Source organism: Coregonus clupeaformis, chromosome 3 (assembly GCF_020615455.1).
Source record: "Coregonus clupeaformis isolate EN_2021a chromosome 3, ASM2061545v1, whole genome shotgun sequence".
Lineage (NCBI taxonomy): Eukaryota > Metazoa > Chordata > Actinopteri > Salmoniformes > Salmonidae > Coregonus > Coregonus clupeaformis.
In genome coordinates, this window is record NC_059194.1 from 3,657,848 (window position 1) to 3,676,328 (window position 18,481).

General features: G+C 40.4%; 2 protein-coding genes across 2 annotated transcripts; both read right to left on the bottom strand.

Moving 5' to 3' along the window:
• Window positions 1-628: 628 nt before the first annotated feature.
• Window positions 629-11,567, bottom strand: LOC121539260. The gene is made up of 4 exons (XM_041847624.2): window positions 11,508-11,567; window positions 10,669-10,694; window positions 9,787-10,394; window positions 629-1,498 (listed from the first exon to the last, which is right to left on the bottom strand). Exons 3-4 carry the CDS (start codon window positions 10,183-10,185, stop codon window positions 1,232-1,234), a joined length of 666 nt encoding a protein of 221 aa, XP_041703558.1. The 5' UTR covers window positions 10,186-10,394; window positions 10,669-10,694; window positions 11,508-11,567; the 3' UTR covers window positions 629-1,231.
• Window positions 11,568-13,849: 2,282 nt separating this feature from the next.
• Window positions 13,850-17,475, bottom strand: LOC121539247 (zinc finger and SCAN domain-containing protein 12). Its single transcript, XM_041847600.2, has 2 exons — window positions 17,197-17,475; window positions 13,850-15,363 (listed from the first exon to the last, which is right to left on the bottom strand). Exons 1-2 carry the CDS (start codon window positions 17,384-17,386, stop codon window positions 14,084-14,086), a joined length of 1,470 nt encoding a protein of 489 aa, XP_041703534.1. The 5' UTR covers window positions 17,387-17,475; the 3' UTR covers window positions 13,850-14,083.
• Window positions 17,476-18,481: the final 1,006 nt, after the last annotated feature.

Genomic DNA, 18,481 nt, shown 5'->3' on the forward strand with positions numbered 1-18,481 from the left:
TTTGCTCATTTGCACCCCAATATCTCTATTTGCACATCATCTTCTGCACATCTATCACTCCAGTGTTAATACTAAATTATAATTGTAATTATTTTGAACTCTGGCCTATTTATTGCCTTACCTCCATAATTTACTACATTTGCACACACTGTATATAGATTTTTCTATTGTGTTATTGACTGTACGTTTTTGTTTATCCCATATGTAACTCTGTGTTGTTGTTGTTTTTTCCGCACTGCTTTGCTTTATCTTGGCCAGGTCGCAGTTGTAAATGAGAACTTGTTCTCAACTGGCTTACCTGGTTAAAGAAAGGTGAAATAAAAATAAAAAAATAAAAAAATTGCGGTATTGTGTTAGGAAGAAAAGTGCAATTATCACCTTAATAATGAAGATTAGTGGCCTTTTATTGTCCCCAGCACAAGTTGCACCTGTGTGATGATCATGCTGTTTAATCAGCTTCTTGATATGCCACACCTGTCAGGTGGATGGAGAATCTTGGCAAATGAGAAATGCTCACTAACAGGGATGTAAACAAATTTTAAACATTTAAACATTTTAGAGAAATAAGATTTTTGTGCGTATGGAACATTTCTGGGATCTTTTATTTCAGCTCATAAAACATGGGACCAAAACTTTACATTTTGCGTTTATATTTTTCTTCAGTATAATTTTTTCTTGAAAAAAAACATTCATTCAACATTCATAAAACCGAATATTTTTTTTTCTTGACACCTAAACTATTTCTCCCCTGTATGAGTTCTCAAATGACATTTAACCCTTAGATACCCAGACCCAGTTTTCCTTGCATGACAATTAAACTGTGATTAGGACTGCCCAAGAAGACCCAAATAACATATTACATATACTGTAACATATTTCAACAATATGTCTCTTAAATACAAAACACAGAAAACACTCAGTTTATCAAATCTTACAGCTTTATTTAAATGTGAACAAAGTATAACCCTGAGTTAAATCCTGAAATGCAAAAGAAACGTCAAAATCTTCATAAATACACAAAATCTCAATAATAATTCATATAACATATTTTACTCTGATAAAGACAGAAGACAGAGAGAGTGTGTGTATCAATGTGTAACATTGCGCTTAAATACAACAATAGCAATACAATGTAATAAAACCATTGAAATGTAAACATTCATTATGAAGCCTAACTCATTATTTCTGAAACCCAGTTGTTTATCCTGTCAGTGGGCCATTATCTCCCGCACTAAGGCATGTGGTACAACTTGTAGCAATTCCTCTCAAAGGTGAAACACAGTCTCACGTCACATTTCTGGCAGAGGGTATTTGTTACATTTTTCTGGCAGACTTTGCAGCGACCCCGGGTCTCACACTTCACTGGCCAGTGTTCAATTTGATCCGTGCGGACTTCATCACTAACTCCAGTACGGAGCACTTTGGGTGGCTTTGGAGGGTCTATGGTGTCAGCAGCTGGACGTACTCTTGTATTAGCTTGGTTCAGGCCTGTGGTGACCTAACAAAACAATCATACAATATCATTATTATCATAATTAGTTACTATTATTATTAGCAGTCAATCAATGTCGTCACCAGTGATGAATGCAAAAGCGAGTTTCTTGGGCAGCATGCTGAAAAAAGATGAACACATATGAAATACAGCCAGCCAGAGTACACACACACACACACACACACACACTACTTTTGAGATGGTCATTGTTCAACCAGTCTGAAAATGCATTGCGTGCGCAACAAATGATTGGGATTTATCAAACTGTTGCATGCAACATATACACGTTTTCATTGGTAAATCAGAGCCATACTAATTTTCTGTATGATATGGAGATGTTGGAACTGGGCCGTGACAGTTTCTAAAAGAAAACGCAATGGCAATTTTGATCACATTTCTGTAGTTTTTTTAAATCAAAAAATGCATGCTGCCTATAGTTAGTGCCAATCACTGGCCGAGCATTCTGCAAGACTGATTGTATATTTGAACAATTTAAGAGGAAATGCTACAGCTCACACTTATGAAAAATACGAATTGTTGTTCAATATTTTATTCATCAATACATGATTGTGTTTCTATCTCCTGCCTTGGCATAGGCTCTGAGATTAAATAGGCTCCTATTGCAGAACAATGCTGTTGCATATCCATACGGTCAAATATTTTAAATAGGCTACAGGTCGATTTACTTTCGAGCATTGTTGGCTATTGAATGACCCACTCCAATTTGCATACCACCCCAACAGATCCACAGATGACACAATCTCAATTGCACTTCACACTGCCCTCTTCCACCTGGATAAGATTGGACAGGGTAGGCAACAACACCTCCGCCACGCTGACCCTCAACACAGGGGCCCCTCAAGGGTGTGTGCTTAGTCCCCTCCTGTACTCCCTGTTCACTCACGACTGTGTGGTCACGCACAACTCCAACACCATCATCAAGTTTGCTGACAGCACGAAGGTGGTAGGCCTGATCACCGACGAGGCAGCCTACAGGGAGCAGGTCAGAGACTTGGCAGTGTGGTACCATGACAACAACCTCTCCTTCAATGTCAGGAACACCAAGAAGCTGATTGTGGACTACAGGAGAAAGAGGGGAGAGCACGCCCCCATCCACATCCACAGGGCTGTGGTGGGGCGGGTCTTGGCGTCCACATCACTAAGGACTTAACATGGTCCACACCAGAGGATGTAAGTGGAGTGGAGCTGGAGTGGAGCGAGGAGCGTGTGTAATTTGGCTGGAGCGTGGAGTGGATTTTTAAAAATTTGGAGAGCCTGTCCATTCCAATTTTGCTCCGGTACAGCTCAGCCACGAGCTCTGCGCATTTTTTATTTCCTTCATCACGGTTCTTTTCATTATTCTGTTGTATTTATTTGGCCTACACCACCACTAATGTGCAGAGATGTTGATATGAGTCCACCGAGAAAAAGGTCACAGCCTGTGTAATATATAGCAAGACAACCAATAAGCCCGTACAGCAGCACTGGAGACGTTTTGATTTCTATAAAAGCCTGTTGTTAAAAAAGACAAGTCTACGTTTGTAAGAATTAAAAAGTTGTCTATCAACTGTAAAATGTGAGCGCAACAGAGCCAGTTACAACTGAAGTATCTGAGCTTCAATAGATAAGAGAAAATGCCAGTTGTTTTGTTAACACAGCGGTCTCATATCATCATGTAGGTCCTGGTTCAATAGCCTACATGTTGTTGAAATGTTGAAGCTTCTTACGATAGCCTATTTAAAAAACAAATGGTTTATATAGTCACAAAAGTAGATTGGGTGTTTGTTAAATTATATTTTTAAACAAAAGATGGAGTGAATTTGTGAAGGCCGTTGTAGCGGTTTCAGGGGTTGTGGTGGTTTCAGGGGTTGTGGTGGTTTCAGGGGTTGTGGTGGTTTCAGGGGTTGTGGTGGTTTCAGGGTTTGTGGTGGTTTCAGGGGTTGTGGTGGTTTCAGGGTTTGTGGTGGATGGACGTTATGTGCCTGTGAGGTTTCTTTGTTTTTTGGCTGCCGGGACCCACGGACAGCACTGTGAAGTATTCCCCAGAGGCAGGACCACGGACAGCACTGTGAAGTATTCCCCAGAGGCAGGACCACGGACAGCACTGTGAAGTATTCCCCAGAGGCAGGACCACGGACAGCACTGTGAAGTATTCCCCAGAGGCAGGACCACGGACAGCACTGTGTAGTATTCCCAAAAGGCAGGACCACGGACAGCACTGTGAAGTATTCCCCAGAGGCAGGACCACGGACAGCACTGTGAAGTATTCCCCAGATGCAGGACCACGGACAGCTCAGGGGAAAACTTCTAGACTGCAGCAGAACAGCCACACCTGTCTCCAGTTGTAATCAGAGCCAAACTGCAGACAGGTGAAACCAATCAGGGCCAAACTGCAGACAGGTGAAACCAATCAGGGCCAAACTGCAGACAGGTGAAACCAATCAGGGCCTCTACTTAACCGCGCCCTGGTTTGTCTTTTCTTTGACCCCGGCAGGTGAAGGAGTAGGAGGTTAGTGAGGAGACAGAACGTATGGTGGAGAAGGAGGATTAACGGAAGAAAGGAACTTATGAACCCCCGAAGACCAAGATTGGAGGACCGTCCACTGGTGACGAAGTGTTTACTCTGTCTGTTCTGAGTTTGGTATATCAGGAATGCTGCTGAAACCTGATAGTAATAAACCGGTTGAACCCTTCACTTGGACTGGTGGTGTGTGTTTGTGTGTAAACCCTGCCTTACAAAGATCTTGGCGCCGAAACCGCCATACCATTTTTTGTCTCTCCTGTGAGCGCTGAGCGATTTTTACCGGAGCAGGGGAAAGGAAGTTGAGCGCCGGAGCGGTGAGGAAAGACTGCTCTGTGAGCAATGAGTGGAATTTCCAACCGCTCAACTCCGTTCACATACTCCGGCCCACACACAACCGCACTTGTGAAGATGGCACGACAGCGTCTGTTTCCCCTCAGGAGGTTGAAACAATTTGGCATGGACCCTCGGATCTTCAAAAAGCATCTTGACTGGCTGAATCACTGCTTGATATGGCAAATGCACCACCCTCGACTGCAAAGCACTATAGAGGGTGATGCGGTTAGACTAGTATATCACTGGGGCCGAGCTCCCTGCCATCCAGGACCTCCATGCTAGGCGGTGTCAGAGGAAGGCCCGAAAAATGGCCAAAGACTCCAGCACCCCAAGGCATAGACTGTTCACTCTGCTACCGTCCGGCAAACAGTACAATATCATAGGCTCCGAGACAGCTTTTACCCCCAAACCATGAGACTGTTAAATAGCCGTAAGAATACTAAATAATTAATTAATGGTTACCCTGACTATCTACATTGCACTGACCCCATCTTGCACAATGGAGGCTGGTGGGAGGAGCTATAGGAGGACGGGTTCATTGTAACGGCTGGAATGGAGTAAATGGAAACAGTATCAAACATCAAACATATGGAAACCACATGTTTTACATTAATTCCAGTCATTACATTGAGCACGTCCTTCTATAGCTCCTCCCACCAGCCTCCACTGATATTGCACTGACTATGCACACTCAAAATAGTGATGTGCAGTTCGCAAACGATTAGTTATTTTTGAACGTCTCTTTTTACTGGCTGGAGAGTCATGATTCGTATTTCTGAGTGACTCGTTCATTTTTGTCGTTCGTTTGACCTGCTGGCTGGCCACAATGAATTCTACGGCAGAATGAATACATGCTCCTCCAACTCAGCGGCTCCAGAGACGTGTTCCAACCAACAGCGGTCTGTCATATGTGCGCGCAGAAAAATAGATGATGTTGCAGGCAGCATAGAGAAGACAAATACATGTTTAGAACGGATTGATCGCATGGTTCAAGAATTAATGCGATTACTTCATTATTGAATGTGATGGCCACATCTTTGTAGAACCAAAACATACACACAGCCTTTGCTTAACAAACTCGAACTCGAGAACTAATCGTTTGGGGTGCTGCAGTTCACAAACGATATTATGCTCATCACCCGGCAGTCAAGCAATGCATTCTGCCAAGAGTCTTACACAATCTAGTCCGGTTGTGGCCACAACTAGACCTCGTTTCACAGCCTGGTCTCATTGACTAAACGTAACATATTAAAATGTAAATCCAGGACACTCAAATTAGTATGATGTGTTACGTTTGGTACGGTACAACACAAACGTCTAGCAACCCAAAGGTTGCGTGTTCGAATCTCATCACTGATAACTTTAGCATTTTAGCTAATTAGCTACTTTTAAACTACTTACTACTTTTTAGCTACTTTGCAACTACTTAGCATGTTAGCTAACCCTTCCCCTAACCTTAACCCTTTAACCTAAGTCTTAACCCCTAGCCTAGATAATGTTAGCCAGCTAGCTAACATTAGCATTACATATGTTTTGCAAATTCGTAACATATTGTACTACTTAGGCAAATTCGTAAAATATCATACAAATTGTAATTTGTAACATAGTATACGAAATGGATGATGGACATCCACAAATGAATACATACCATAAGTAACGTATCATACTAAATGGAGTGTCTCGGATTTAAGTACAGAATATTACGAAATGCTCCGAGACCAGGTTCTGTTTCAAATGTATCAAGAAATAATCGTATTTGTATGCCTAGCAATCAACAAAAGTACATTGCATAAAGCACACTTTTACAAGTCTCAGTCACAAATGACAGCGCCAATAAGCCCCTTATGGTGAACAACGTTAACAAGAGTTTTCAGTTCATCGTTCGCTGGTAGGGGGTCCTGTGTGCTCTGGGCATTACTGACTCAAATGAACGAAATTAGTTGAAAGATTCATTATTTTGACTGAATGAGTCAAATATCAGAGTAAGTAAAAAGAGCCCCTTCCCATCACAAACTCACAAGACTATATACACACACACACTACATTGACACGCTCACACAAAACACACACATTCACATGCACTACATACGCACACACGCATACCGACAAAACACACACGCACACTTTTACACTTACCATATACTGCTCCTCTTTATTATTATCTATCCTGATCCCTAGTCACTTTACCCTGTACATATCTACCTAAATACCTTATTATTATCTATCCTGATGCCTAGTCACTTTACCCTGTACATATCTACATAAATACCTTATTATTATCTATCCTGATGCCTAGTCACTTTACCCTGTACATATCTACCTAAATACCTTATTATTATCTATCCTGATGCCTAGTCACTTTACCCTGTACATATCTACCTAAATACCTTATTATTATCTATCCTGATGCCTAGTCACTTTACCCTGTACATATCTACCTAAATACCTTATTATTATCTACCCTGATGCCTAGTCACTTTACCCTGTACATATCTACCTAAATACCTTATTATTATCTATCCTGATGCCTAGTCACTTTACCCTGTACATATCTACCTAAATACCTTATTATTATCTACCCTGATGCCTAGTCACTTTACCCTGTACATATCTACCTAAATACCTTATTATTATCTATCCTGATGCCTAGTCACTTTACCCTGTACATATCTACCTAAATACCTTATTATTATCTATCCTGATGCCTAGTCACTTTACCCTGTACATATCTACCTAAATACCTTTTTGTTATCTATCCTGATGCCTAGTCACTTTACCCTGTACATATCTACATAAATACCTTATTATCTATCCTGATGCCTAGTCACTTTACCCTGTACATATCTACCTAAATACCTTATTATTATCTACCCTGATGCCTAGTCACTTTACCCTGTACATATCTACCTAAATACCTTATTATTATCTACCCTGATGCCTAGTCACTTTACCCTGTACATATCTACCTAAATACCTTATTATTATCTATCCTGATGCCTAGTCACTTTACCCTGTACATATCTACCTAAATACCTTATTATTATCTATCCTGATGCCTAGTCACTTTACCCTGTACATATCTACCTAAATACCTTATTATTATCTATCCTGATGCCTAGTCACTTTACCCTGTACATATCTACCTAAATAACTTCTTATTATCTATCCTGATGCCCAGTCACTTTACCCTGTACATATCTACCTAAATACCTTATTATTATCTATCCTGATGCCTAGTTACTTTACCCTGTACATATCTACCTAAATACCTTATTATTATCTATCCTGATGCCTAGTCACTTTACCAAGTACGTATCTACCTAAATACCTTATTAATATCTATCCTGATGCCTAGTCACTTTACCCTGTACATATCTACCTAAATACCTTATTATTATCTATCCTGATGCCTAGTCACTTTACCCTGTACATATCTACCTAAATACCTTATTAATATCTATCCTGATGCCTAGTCACTTTACCCTGTACATATCTACCTAAATACCCCTGCACATTGACCTGGTACTCCCTGTACATCACTCCATTCTATTCCTTTTCAATATTATTTTTTAAGTCTGCATCGTTGGGAATTTCACTGCATGTGATAAATTACATTTTATTTTTATTTGATGAGCGATGGATAAAACCTAATATTAGTTGTGTAGCGGGAATAAACCAGTCATGTCAGAAAAGGAGAGACATGTCCTCCAATATGATTATGATTTAGTCCTATATAATAGAGACATGTCCTCTAATATGATTATGATTTAGTCCTATTTAATAGAGACATGTCCTCTAATATGATTATGATTTAGTCCTATTTAAGAGACATGTCCTCCAATATGATTATGATTTAGTCCTATATAATAGAGACATGTCCTCCAATATGATTATGATTTAGTCCTATATAATAGAGACATGTCCTCCAATATGATTATGATTTAGTCCTATATAATAGAGACATGTCCTCTAATATTATTATGATTTAGTCCTAGATAGAGACATGTCCTCCAATATGATTATGATTTAGTCCTATTTAAGAGACATGTCCTCCAATATGATTATGATTTAGTCCTATATAATAGAGACATGTCCTCTAATATTATTATGATTTAGTCCTATATAATAGAGACATGTCCTCCAATATGATTATGATTTAGTCCTATTTAAGAGACATGTCCTCCAATATGATTATGATTTAGTCCTATATAATAGAGACATGTCCTCCAATATGATTATGATTTAGTCCTATATAATAGAGACATGTCCTCCAATATGATTATGATTTAGTCCTATATAATAGAGACATGTCCTCTAATATTATTATGATTTAGTCCTAGATAGAGACATGTCCTCCAATATGATTATGATTTAGTCCTATTTAAGAGACATGTCCTCCAATATGATTATGATTTAGTCCTATTTAAGAGACATGTCCTCCAATATGATTATGATTTAGTCCTATATAATAGAGACATGTCCTCTAATATTATTATGATTTAGTCCTATATAATAGAGACATGTCCTCCAATATGATTATGATTTAGTCCTATTTAAGAGACATGTCCTCCAATATGATTATGATTTAGTCCTATATAATAGAGACATGTCCTCCAATATGATTATGATTTAGTCCTAGATAGACATGTCCTCCAATATTATTATGATTTAGTCCTATTTAATAAGAGACATGTCCTCCAATATGATTATGATTTAGTCCTAGATAGACATGTCCTCCAATATGATTATGATTTAGGCCTTTAAATAGTAAAAGTTAATTCAATATATGATATACCAACAGCAAATGCATCGGTTTTATCACTAGGACTACATTTTCTTTTTATCAGCCTTCAATTATTATAATTCTCATCAAACACCCCCATTTCCCCAAAAATAACAACATTTGCTTGCAATACAGTTGATCAACCACTAGAAGTTGTGTATATGCATGGTCTGAGATTTGGGTGGAGATTAGCACACTTTAAGTTCAAAATTGCCAAAATTCCCATTAAGTTCAAAATTGATAAATGCCAACCTTTGCGGGAAAACTGGTGCATGCTAGGTTGAGTATTTCTTGTGCTCACAAACTTTGATAAATGAGGCCCCAGGTGTTTAAAGACACTGTGCCATGTCACACCAGGCGTTAACAGGTTAATGTGTACTTTCTGTGTGTAGTATTTCCTACATTGCTTACGCCGATATGATTTGGCTCCTGTGTGACTCCTATGTATTTTGAGATCACTATTCTTAGAGAAACATTTGCTACAAACATGACAAGAAATGTTTTCTTCAGTATGAGTTTGTAGGTGACCCATCATACTTTCTGTAGAATTTAAGCCTTTTCCACACACACCACACTGGCATTCTTTATGCTCTGTGTGTGTTTTTCGCACATGATAAATTAAATAAAAACAGACACGAAAGTCTTCCTACACACCTTCCAACAATAAGGAGCAGCATCCGTTTGACTAGATGATGTCAAACAGGGCAACATGGTCTCCGTCCTGCCTCCAGCACTGGTATGGAACCTTTCTCCATTCTTTGTCTGTTTTGTCATTGATTTGAGTGTCTTAGACCCTGACAGTAGTCCTCCTCTCTCCTCATCATCACTTTCCCTGTTTTCACTCTGAGCTGCAGAACAGTCTGGATTTACTGCAGAGAGGGGCGGAGAGTCACTGGTTGGTTCTGATACTCTGTAGTCCTCTCCATCTGGTTCTGTTTTGATCTCTTCAGTTGTGTAGGTGAGTAGAGAGTCCCTCTCTCTGTCCTCCACAGTTTGGGTTTGGTGAAGATGTGAGGGCTGAGGTGGGTCCTCCTGATCACAGTCACTTTCCATAAAGGGAGAAGTGAATATGGAGTCTTTAGTATCAAAGAGCCCTTCAAGCTGCCCTTCCTCCTGACTGGTTCTGAGTTCCTCCTGTTCCTCTTTAATCAGTGTGGGCTCTGGGTCCTCCTGAACCAGACTGGGGCTCCACTCCTGCTCACAGTGCTGCTGTTCCGGGAAAACCTCCTCTTCAGATATGGTGAGAGTGAGCTGCTGGGCATCTGATGGAGAAGTATAAAGTTACTTAGACATTTTAAATCTAAAACTTAATCAATAGTTATCTTCTATGGGTCCTGTCTAAAACATGACATTAAGACATTTTAAAAATGCTACTTAGCTATTTGATCATTTCCATTATATTGATTAGAACAGCTTTATAGATTCAACATTACAATTGAATCTAATTTCTTGTATTAACTTGCTATCCGTTTGATTCATGTAAGTTTAGCTAATACAGCGGTAGCCAGAATAGATTCCAACCCTCCACTTGCTTACAGCTGCACTGGGGTAGGACAGGCTTCCTGGGGGACAAGAGATAGACATGAGAAAACAAGTTATGATCAGTCATGGAAATAAATGTGCTGAAAACTAATTGGCTCCCTTTTTAAAAAGAAGACGGAGAAAAAGCTATGAAGGAAAAATACTGGAGTTTTGGTGAAGGTACGGCCAACTAGAGCAACAATAATATTGCTATATTGTCAAAACGATGCGATATAATAAAACAAATATTGTGATATGTAACTATATCTATTTTTTCCCCCATCACTAACGAATTACCAACTTAGTTGGATCCTTCATTTATTTTTGCACTACACAATAAACGTTTGAGAACGGTCAGCCCTTAAATGCTAGCTAGCTAACGTTAGCTTGCAAGTCAGAGTTGAAACAAGCTAGCTATCTAACGTGAGTTAGCAGGGATTTTAGGTGTCTGGTGTATTTGGTTAGCCTGCCAGCTAGTAGCCAATGCCATGGCAAGCAAGGTTAGGAATTAAACTAGCTAGCTTGCCTGTTATGTTAGTGATGACGCTAACCGTTTAGCTAGCTAGCTAGCTAGCAAGCTAAACATTTGGCTACCTGGCCGCGGCAAGCAAGGTTAGGAATTAAACTAGCTAGCTAGCCTGTTATGCTAGCGACGACGCTAACCGTTTAGCTAGCTAGCTAGCTAGCAAGGGGTAACGTTAGTTACAGCGTGGTGATGGTGAATTTAATGTGTTCTTCAACATCTTGCTAGCTAGCTAGATATCTTGCTAGTTGTAACCAAAATTGGCTAGCTAGCAACATTACATAATTTCTACATTCTAGAGGCAGTCGAAACGCAATTCGAGTTAGCCCACCTCGGGTTGACTTCAAAGTGCGAGGCTTTAAATAATGCAGTTTTTCCCCCTTGATTTCGAACAGAGGTACTCTACAACAGGTTTTGCTCTTGGTTTACGCTATTTCTATTGAAAGAACACCACGCCATAGACCAGATATAGAATTTCCCAGATTTTCCCCAAAACGGATGTCCCGCCCCGGAAGCGAGAGACAGGCCTATGGCTGCTGTTAGCTAGCATGAGGATGAAAAGGGCAGTCTACTAAACAACTAGCAGTATTTCAATCTTCTTGGTGTAACAGCTGGGATAATGGGACAATTCGGAGTACAATGCTTTTCTCATCCCTGAACTGCGATACATTTCCCGAGCCACATCTCACGCCGGCTCTGTGGGGTCTTAATCTAAACAAGAAGCCTGTCCTACCCTAGTTCTTGAAAACCCTTCTTATTACCTTCTTATTATCCACAGGGTTTCAGCGGTTAGCTTTGCACACAGTTGGCTGTGTGTGAACTACAATTCCGACACTGTGTTTTAACGTTTAGAAATTTCAAAACATTGCTTACAAAACGGTTTTCGAAACATATGCTTATGCCCCTTATCTTTCATGATCTGCAAGAAATCATATTTGTAAAAAAAATATACACTTACTGCAGCAGTTTTGCACAGATCCATACGCTGTGTGCGCCTCCAGTTGACAAACTACACTTCCTTCCCAGTTATGCATACACACAGGTGTTCGGACCACGCTAGATAGCACAGGTGGCCGACTATGTCTTCCATCTGTCTTCTGTAAACAAGCGCTGTAACATGGAGATATGGCCGTGGGAACACTAACCCCAACCCTATGGTGTATAGTAATTTTGGAAATTATTTATTGTTGATATTAAAGATACGTTCCTTATGTTTCCAAAACCGTACCGCAAGCGATGCGTTTTAATGTTAAGAACGAGAGTCAGGGCTCTTATTAACAAAAGTCCCCTGACCAGAAGATATTATCATCAATTGGGCTACAGCAGCAGTTAGCGTCTTGGGGTAGTCCGACCCAGCGCAGCTTTAAGCAAGTGTAGGGTCGGAATCTATTCTGGCTAATACAGTAGCTAGTCAATACAAACCTGCTTTGTGTAACTTTATCTCTGGGTTGAAAACCAAATCCAACAGCCTTCGCAGACGGTCATTCTCCTCCTTAGAACGGGAGATTTCTTCATACAACTCTACTACTGTTCTCTCGACCTCCACGGATATCTCTGCAACTGCCGCTGTTAGTCGTTCAGTAACATACACGTTCAGCAACTGTAGTTTAGACATTTTGCCCGGAAATAAAGTAGACAAGTCCGTATTATTCTGCTCAGCCTGCAACGTTACATTTCACATAGTCAAAATGTAGCAAGGAAGCAGCTGCTTATTCTTATTGTTCTTGTTCTTGTTCTTCTTCTTCTTCTTCTTCTTATATATTATATCAAAGACAGTACAGTATGAAGACTTGTAGGCGATGTCATGGCGACGTTGGCTAGCTAAGCTCATGCGCAGAAACACATCATTGGGTCCAACCAAATATTTGTATAACTAACCCAAGATAGACTACAGTCTGTCGTTTCCAATGGGTCGGGAGCAAAATGAAAACGCGTCAGTTTGTCACTTTCACGAGGTTGGAGTAATAACATGTTCCACTACTTGGCTCGAATCTAGGTTTGCCTTTGGATTTCGAGAAAATTAACTAAGGAATAATTTTTCACTTCTCTCATTGCCTTTTCAAACCTCGGCCTGGTCTGCTTGCGATGTTGCGCGTCTGGGTTTAGAAACTCTTTGATTATATCCTGCAAAACACGTTAAAAAAATATTATCCGGAAGAGATATCAAATCTCTCACGTTTCCTTTCTGCAAATGACAGCTTCCGCTTCACCGAATGGCTTTGGCCGTGGGTGCCATCGTGTGGCCACACAAAAGTAGTCTCTACTGAGCAGCATTGTAAAAATCTAAACTCCAAAATATGATTATGTGTCTAATGCTATATATACGTGGTACCCAACCTTTCATGTTTTTGAAAAGGTAATAACCAACATCTTCCCAAGATGAAACAAGTGTAAGCAGAACTTGGTTGAGACTGTTGTCTGGCTGAAATGTCATTCATGTCAATCTGCAATAGATGAGCAAGAACTCTGATTGCTTTTTTCATTTAACCTTTATTTATACCGGTAATTCACATGGAAATACAATTAAGTTTGCAAGAAAAGAAACAGAACATTTTAACAGAAATACACACATATCCAGAGTAGGGTTATAATAATAATAATATGCCCTTTAGCAGACGCTTTTATCCAAAGCGACTTACAGTCATGTGTGCATACATTTTTACGTATGGGTGGTCCCGGGGATCGAACCCACTACCCTGGCGTTACAAGCGCCATGCTCTACCAATTGAGCTACAGAGGACCACGAGTTGTAGAAGATGTGATGAAAATATGATGTACAAAACTCCCACATGCTGAAGAAGAAATGTATGGAAAATACATGTTTATCTGTCATGTAGCGCAGAGCACAGGATCATGTCAGTTCTATACATTATATTTTATATCTGAAGGTTTTATGCCACTCCACTGTCATATGTTCTCACTCTTGTGAACAGTGTTCATGTGTCTTTTACAATTAGCTTCATCAGTAAAGCATATGCTACAGTAGCTGCAATAATAGGATCTCTCTCTTCTGTGGATCTTTATATGTTTAGTCAGGTTTCCACGCTCAGTGAAGCATTTCCCACATTCTTGGCACTGATGTGGTTTCTCCCCTGTGTGAACTCTTATATGCCTGCTCAGGGTTCCACTTTCAGTGAAGCGTTTCCCACAAGTTTTACACTGATACGGTTTCTCCCCTCTGTGGATCATCATGTGATTGGACAGGGTATTCTTCTGTGTGAAGTATTTCCCACATTCTTTACACCTAAATGGTTTCTCCCCTGTATGAGTTCTAATATGATTTTTAAGGTGTACTTTCTGTGTGTAGCATTTACTACATTGAGTGCATTGATATGGTTTCTCTCCTGTATGACTTCTAATATGTGTTTTGAGATCACCACTTTTAGAGAAACATTTGCCACAAACATGACAAGAAATGTTTTCTTCAGTATGAGTTTGTAGGTGACCCATCATACTTTCTGTAGAATTTAAGCATTTTCCACACACACCACACTGGCATTCTTTATGCTCTGTGTGTGTTTTTCGCACATGATAAATTAAAAAACCGTTTGAAACAAAAGTCTTCCTACACACCTTGCAACAATAAGGAGCAGCATCCGTTTGACTAGATGATGTCAAACAGGGCAACATGGTCTCCGTCCTGCCTCCAGCACTGGTATGGAACCTTTCTCCATTCTTTGTCTGTTTTGTCATTGATTTGAGTGTCTTAGACCCTGACAGTAGTCCTCCTCTCTCCTCATCATCACTTTCCCTGTTTTCACTCTGAGCTGCAGAACAGTCTGGATTTACTGCAGAGAGGGGCGGAGAGTCACTGGTTGGTTCTGATACTCTGTAGTCCTCTCCATCTGGTTCTGTTTTGATCTCTTCAGTTGTGTAGGTGAGTAGAGAGTCCCTCTCTCTGTCCTCCACAGTTTGGGTTTGGTGAAGATGTGAGGGCTGAGATGGGTTCTCCTGATCACAAACATTTTTCACACAGGCAGGAGGAAATATGAACTTTATGAGATCAGCCTCCCCCAGTGCTTGAAGCTGCTCTTCCTCCTGATTGGTCCTGAGTTCCTCCTGTTCCTCTTTAATCTGTGTGAGCTCTGGGTCCTCCTGAATCAGACTGGGGCTCCACTCCTCCTCACAGTGCTGCTGCACAGAGGGAACCTCCTCTTCAGATTTGGGGAGCGTGAGCTGGTGGGGATCTGATAAAGGAAAAATAAGAAATACACTACCAGTCAAAAGTTTTAGAACACCTACTCATTCAAGGGTTTTTCTTTATTTTTACTATTTTCTACATTGTAGAATAATAATGAAGACATCAAAACTAAAAAAGAACACATATGGTATCATGTAGTAACCAAAAAAGTGTTAAACAAATCAAAATATATTTTATATTTGATTTTCTTCAAATAGCCACCCTTTGTCTTTGCACACTCTTGGCATTCTCTCGACCAGCTTCATGAGGTAGTCACCTGGAATGTATTTCAATTAACAGGTGTTCCTTCTTAAAACGTATTTGTGGAATTTCTTTCCTTCTTAATGCGTTTGAGCCAATCAGTTGTGTTGTTACGGGGGGTATTTGATATTTACCCTATTTGGTAAATACCATATTATGGAAAGAACAGCTCAAATAAGCAGAAACGACAGTCCATCACTACTTTAAGACATGAAGGTCAGTCAATAAGGAACATTTCAAGAATTTTGAAAGTTTCTTTAAGTGCAGTCGCAAAAACCATCAAGCGCTATGATGAAACTGGCTCTCATGAGGACCGCCACAGGAATGGAAGACCCAGAGTTACCTCTGCTGCAGAGGATAAGTTCATTAGAGTTACCAGCCTCAGAAATTGCAGCCCAAATAAATGCTTCACAGAGTTCAAGTAACAGACACATCTCAACATCAACTGTTCAGAGGAGACTGTGTGAATCAGGCCTTCATGGTCGAATTGCTGCAAAGAAACTACTACTAAAGGACACCAATAAGAAGAAGAGACTTGCTTGGGCCAAGAAACACGAGCATTAGACCGGTGGAAATTTGTCCTTTGGTCTGGAGTCCAAATTTGAGATTTTTGGTTCCAACCTCTGTGTCTTTGTGAGACGCGGTGTGGGTGAACGGATGATCTCTGCATGTGTATTTCCCACCATAAAGCATGGAGGAGGAGGTGTTATGGTGCTTTGCTGGTGACACTGTCTGTGATTTATTTAGAATTCAAGGAACACTTAACCAGCATGGCTCCCACAGAATTCTGCAGCGATACGCCATCCCATCTGGTTTGGGCTTAGTGGGACTATCATTTGTTTTTCAACAGGACAATGACCCAACACACCTCCAGGCTGTGTAAGGGCTATTTTATCAGGAAGGAGAGTGATGGAGTGCTGCATTAGATGACCTGGCCTCCACAATCCCCGACCTCAACCATATTGAGATGGTTTGGGATGAGTCGGACAGCAGAGTGAAGGAAAAGCAGCCAACAAGTGCTCAGCATATATGAGAACTCCTTCAAGACTGTTGGAAAAGCATTCCAGGTGAAGCTGGTTGAGAGAATGCCAAGAGTGTGCAAAGCTGTCATCAAGGCAAAGGGTGGCTATTTGAAGAATCTCAAATCTCAAATATATTTTTATTTAACACTTTTTTGGTTACTACATGATTCCATGTGTGTTATTTCATAGGTTTGATGTCTTCACTATTATTCTAAAATGTAGAAAATAGTAAAAATGAAGAAAAACCCTTGAATCAGTAGGTGTTCTAAAACTTTTGACCGGTAGTGTATAAAGTTGCTGATAATTCAGGAAATATTTTGTCTAAAACTAAATCCAAAGTTTAAATGTCTAAAACCTGCAACTACAAAATGTTAAAAAGCTAGCTAACTTGTTTATTGGTTTTGGTACACAGAGAATACTGCTGTGGGATTCAACATTACAATTGCAGCTTTGCCTTTGTACTTGTATATTTACAATAGCTTAACTTAAGCTTATATCTTGCCAAGTTCCCATATGATTGATGTATGTTAATACAGTTGCAAGTCGTCAATACAAACCTCTGTGTAACTTTATCTGTCGGTTGAAAACCAAATCCAGCAGTCTTCGTAGACGATCATTCTCCTCCGTCGAACGGGAGATTTCTTCATGCAACTCTACTACTGTTGTCTCTATGGCTACGGAGATCTCTGTAGCAGCCGCCGTTAGTCGTTCAGTAACATACGCATTCAGCAACTGTAGTTTAGACATTGTGAGCAGAATAAAAGTCTACAAATTCGTATTATTATTGTGAACAACGCAATAATTTGTTCTACGTCGGCCTAGTTCCGCATCTAGCTACGTCATTACTACTCGTTTTCGTTCTGCCAATGACAACTTCCGGTGTGCAGTTTTGAATTTTCGCTTGTCGCTATCAGTCACTGTCCGAGACGTGGGCACAAAGTACTTAGCATCATCTTCAAAGGTAGCGTTATGTCCAGATTCGCGAACATCAAATATTGCATCAAATAGAAATGCGTAGTGAGATCAAAATGTGTCTTGTTTGTATACATTGCCCAAATAGGGCTATTCAGTGGCATAGCTAGCTATCAGTGGTGTGTACGCTACCCGAGCATGTTGTTAGCAGATAATAGTTAAATTGTCCCCCTTACAGAGAAAAGGACCATGGATGACGACAATCACAGATTATTTCAAAGAGTTGCAGAGAAACTGGGGTGGTCAGAGAAGGGAGGGTTGGAAACAGCAGAAGAACAGGTATGTTGTTGTTAACTTACTTGGTCACTTTAATCAGAACCACCAGTGATTATGTTAATCAATTGCACACTATTTCATATGTAGTGCACTTCATTTGACCTGGTCAAAAGTACTGCACTATATATGGAATAAGATGAATAGTACACTATTTTTTACCGGAGTCCTATAGTCCCCGGTCAAAAGTAGTGCACTATATAGGGAAAAGGGTGCCATTTCAAACACATCCCATATCTTCTTTGCAGCTGATTAAGAGCATCAGTAAGACTTGGCGTCCGGCCACAGGCAATCACGGCTCCAGGGGTGCTCAAGACCTTCCTCCCCCAGTCCGGCTGCATCTGCCAGACAGTGAGGAAGAGGATGACGCAGGCTCAGGGAAAGAGAACCAGGTCTCCAAGGGCAACAGTTACAGGACCAAGGTGTTGATGGAGTCCAGCGAAGATGATTTCGACCAGTGTAAGTGAGAGTCAGTGGGTTGGGTTGCTAGTCTATTAGGATATAAAGGGCCTGTCTCCAAAAGGCCTGTTAGACATTTTCTCTGCTTCTGTGCTGAAGGGTGTCTCCTTGTTGCAATCTATATTAAACCTGGATTGA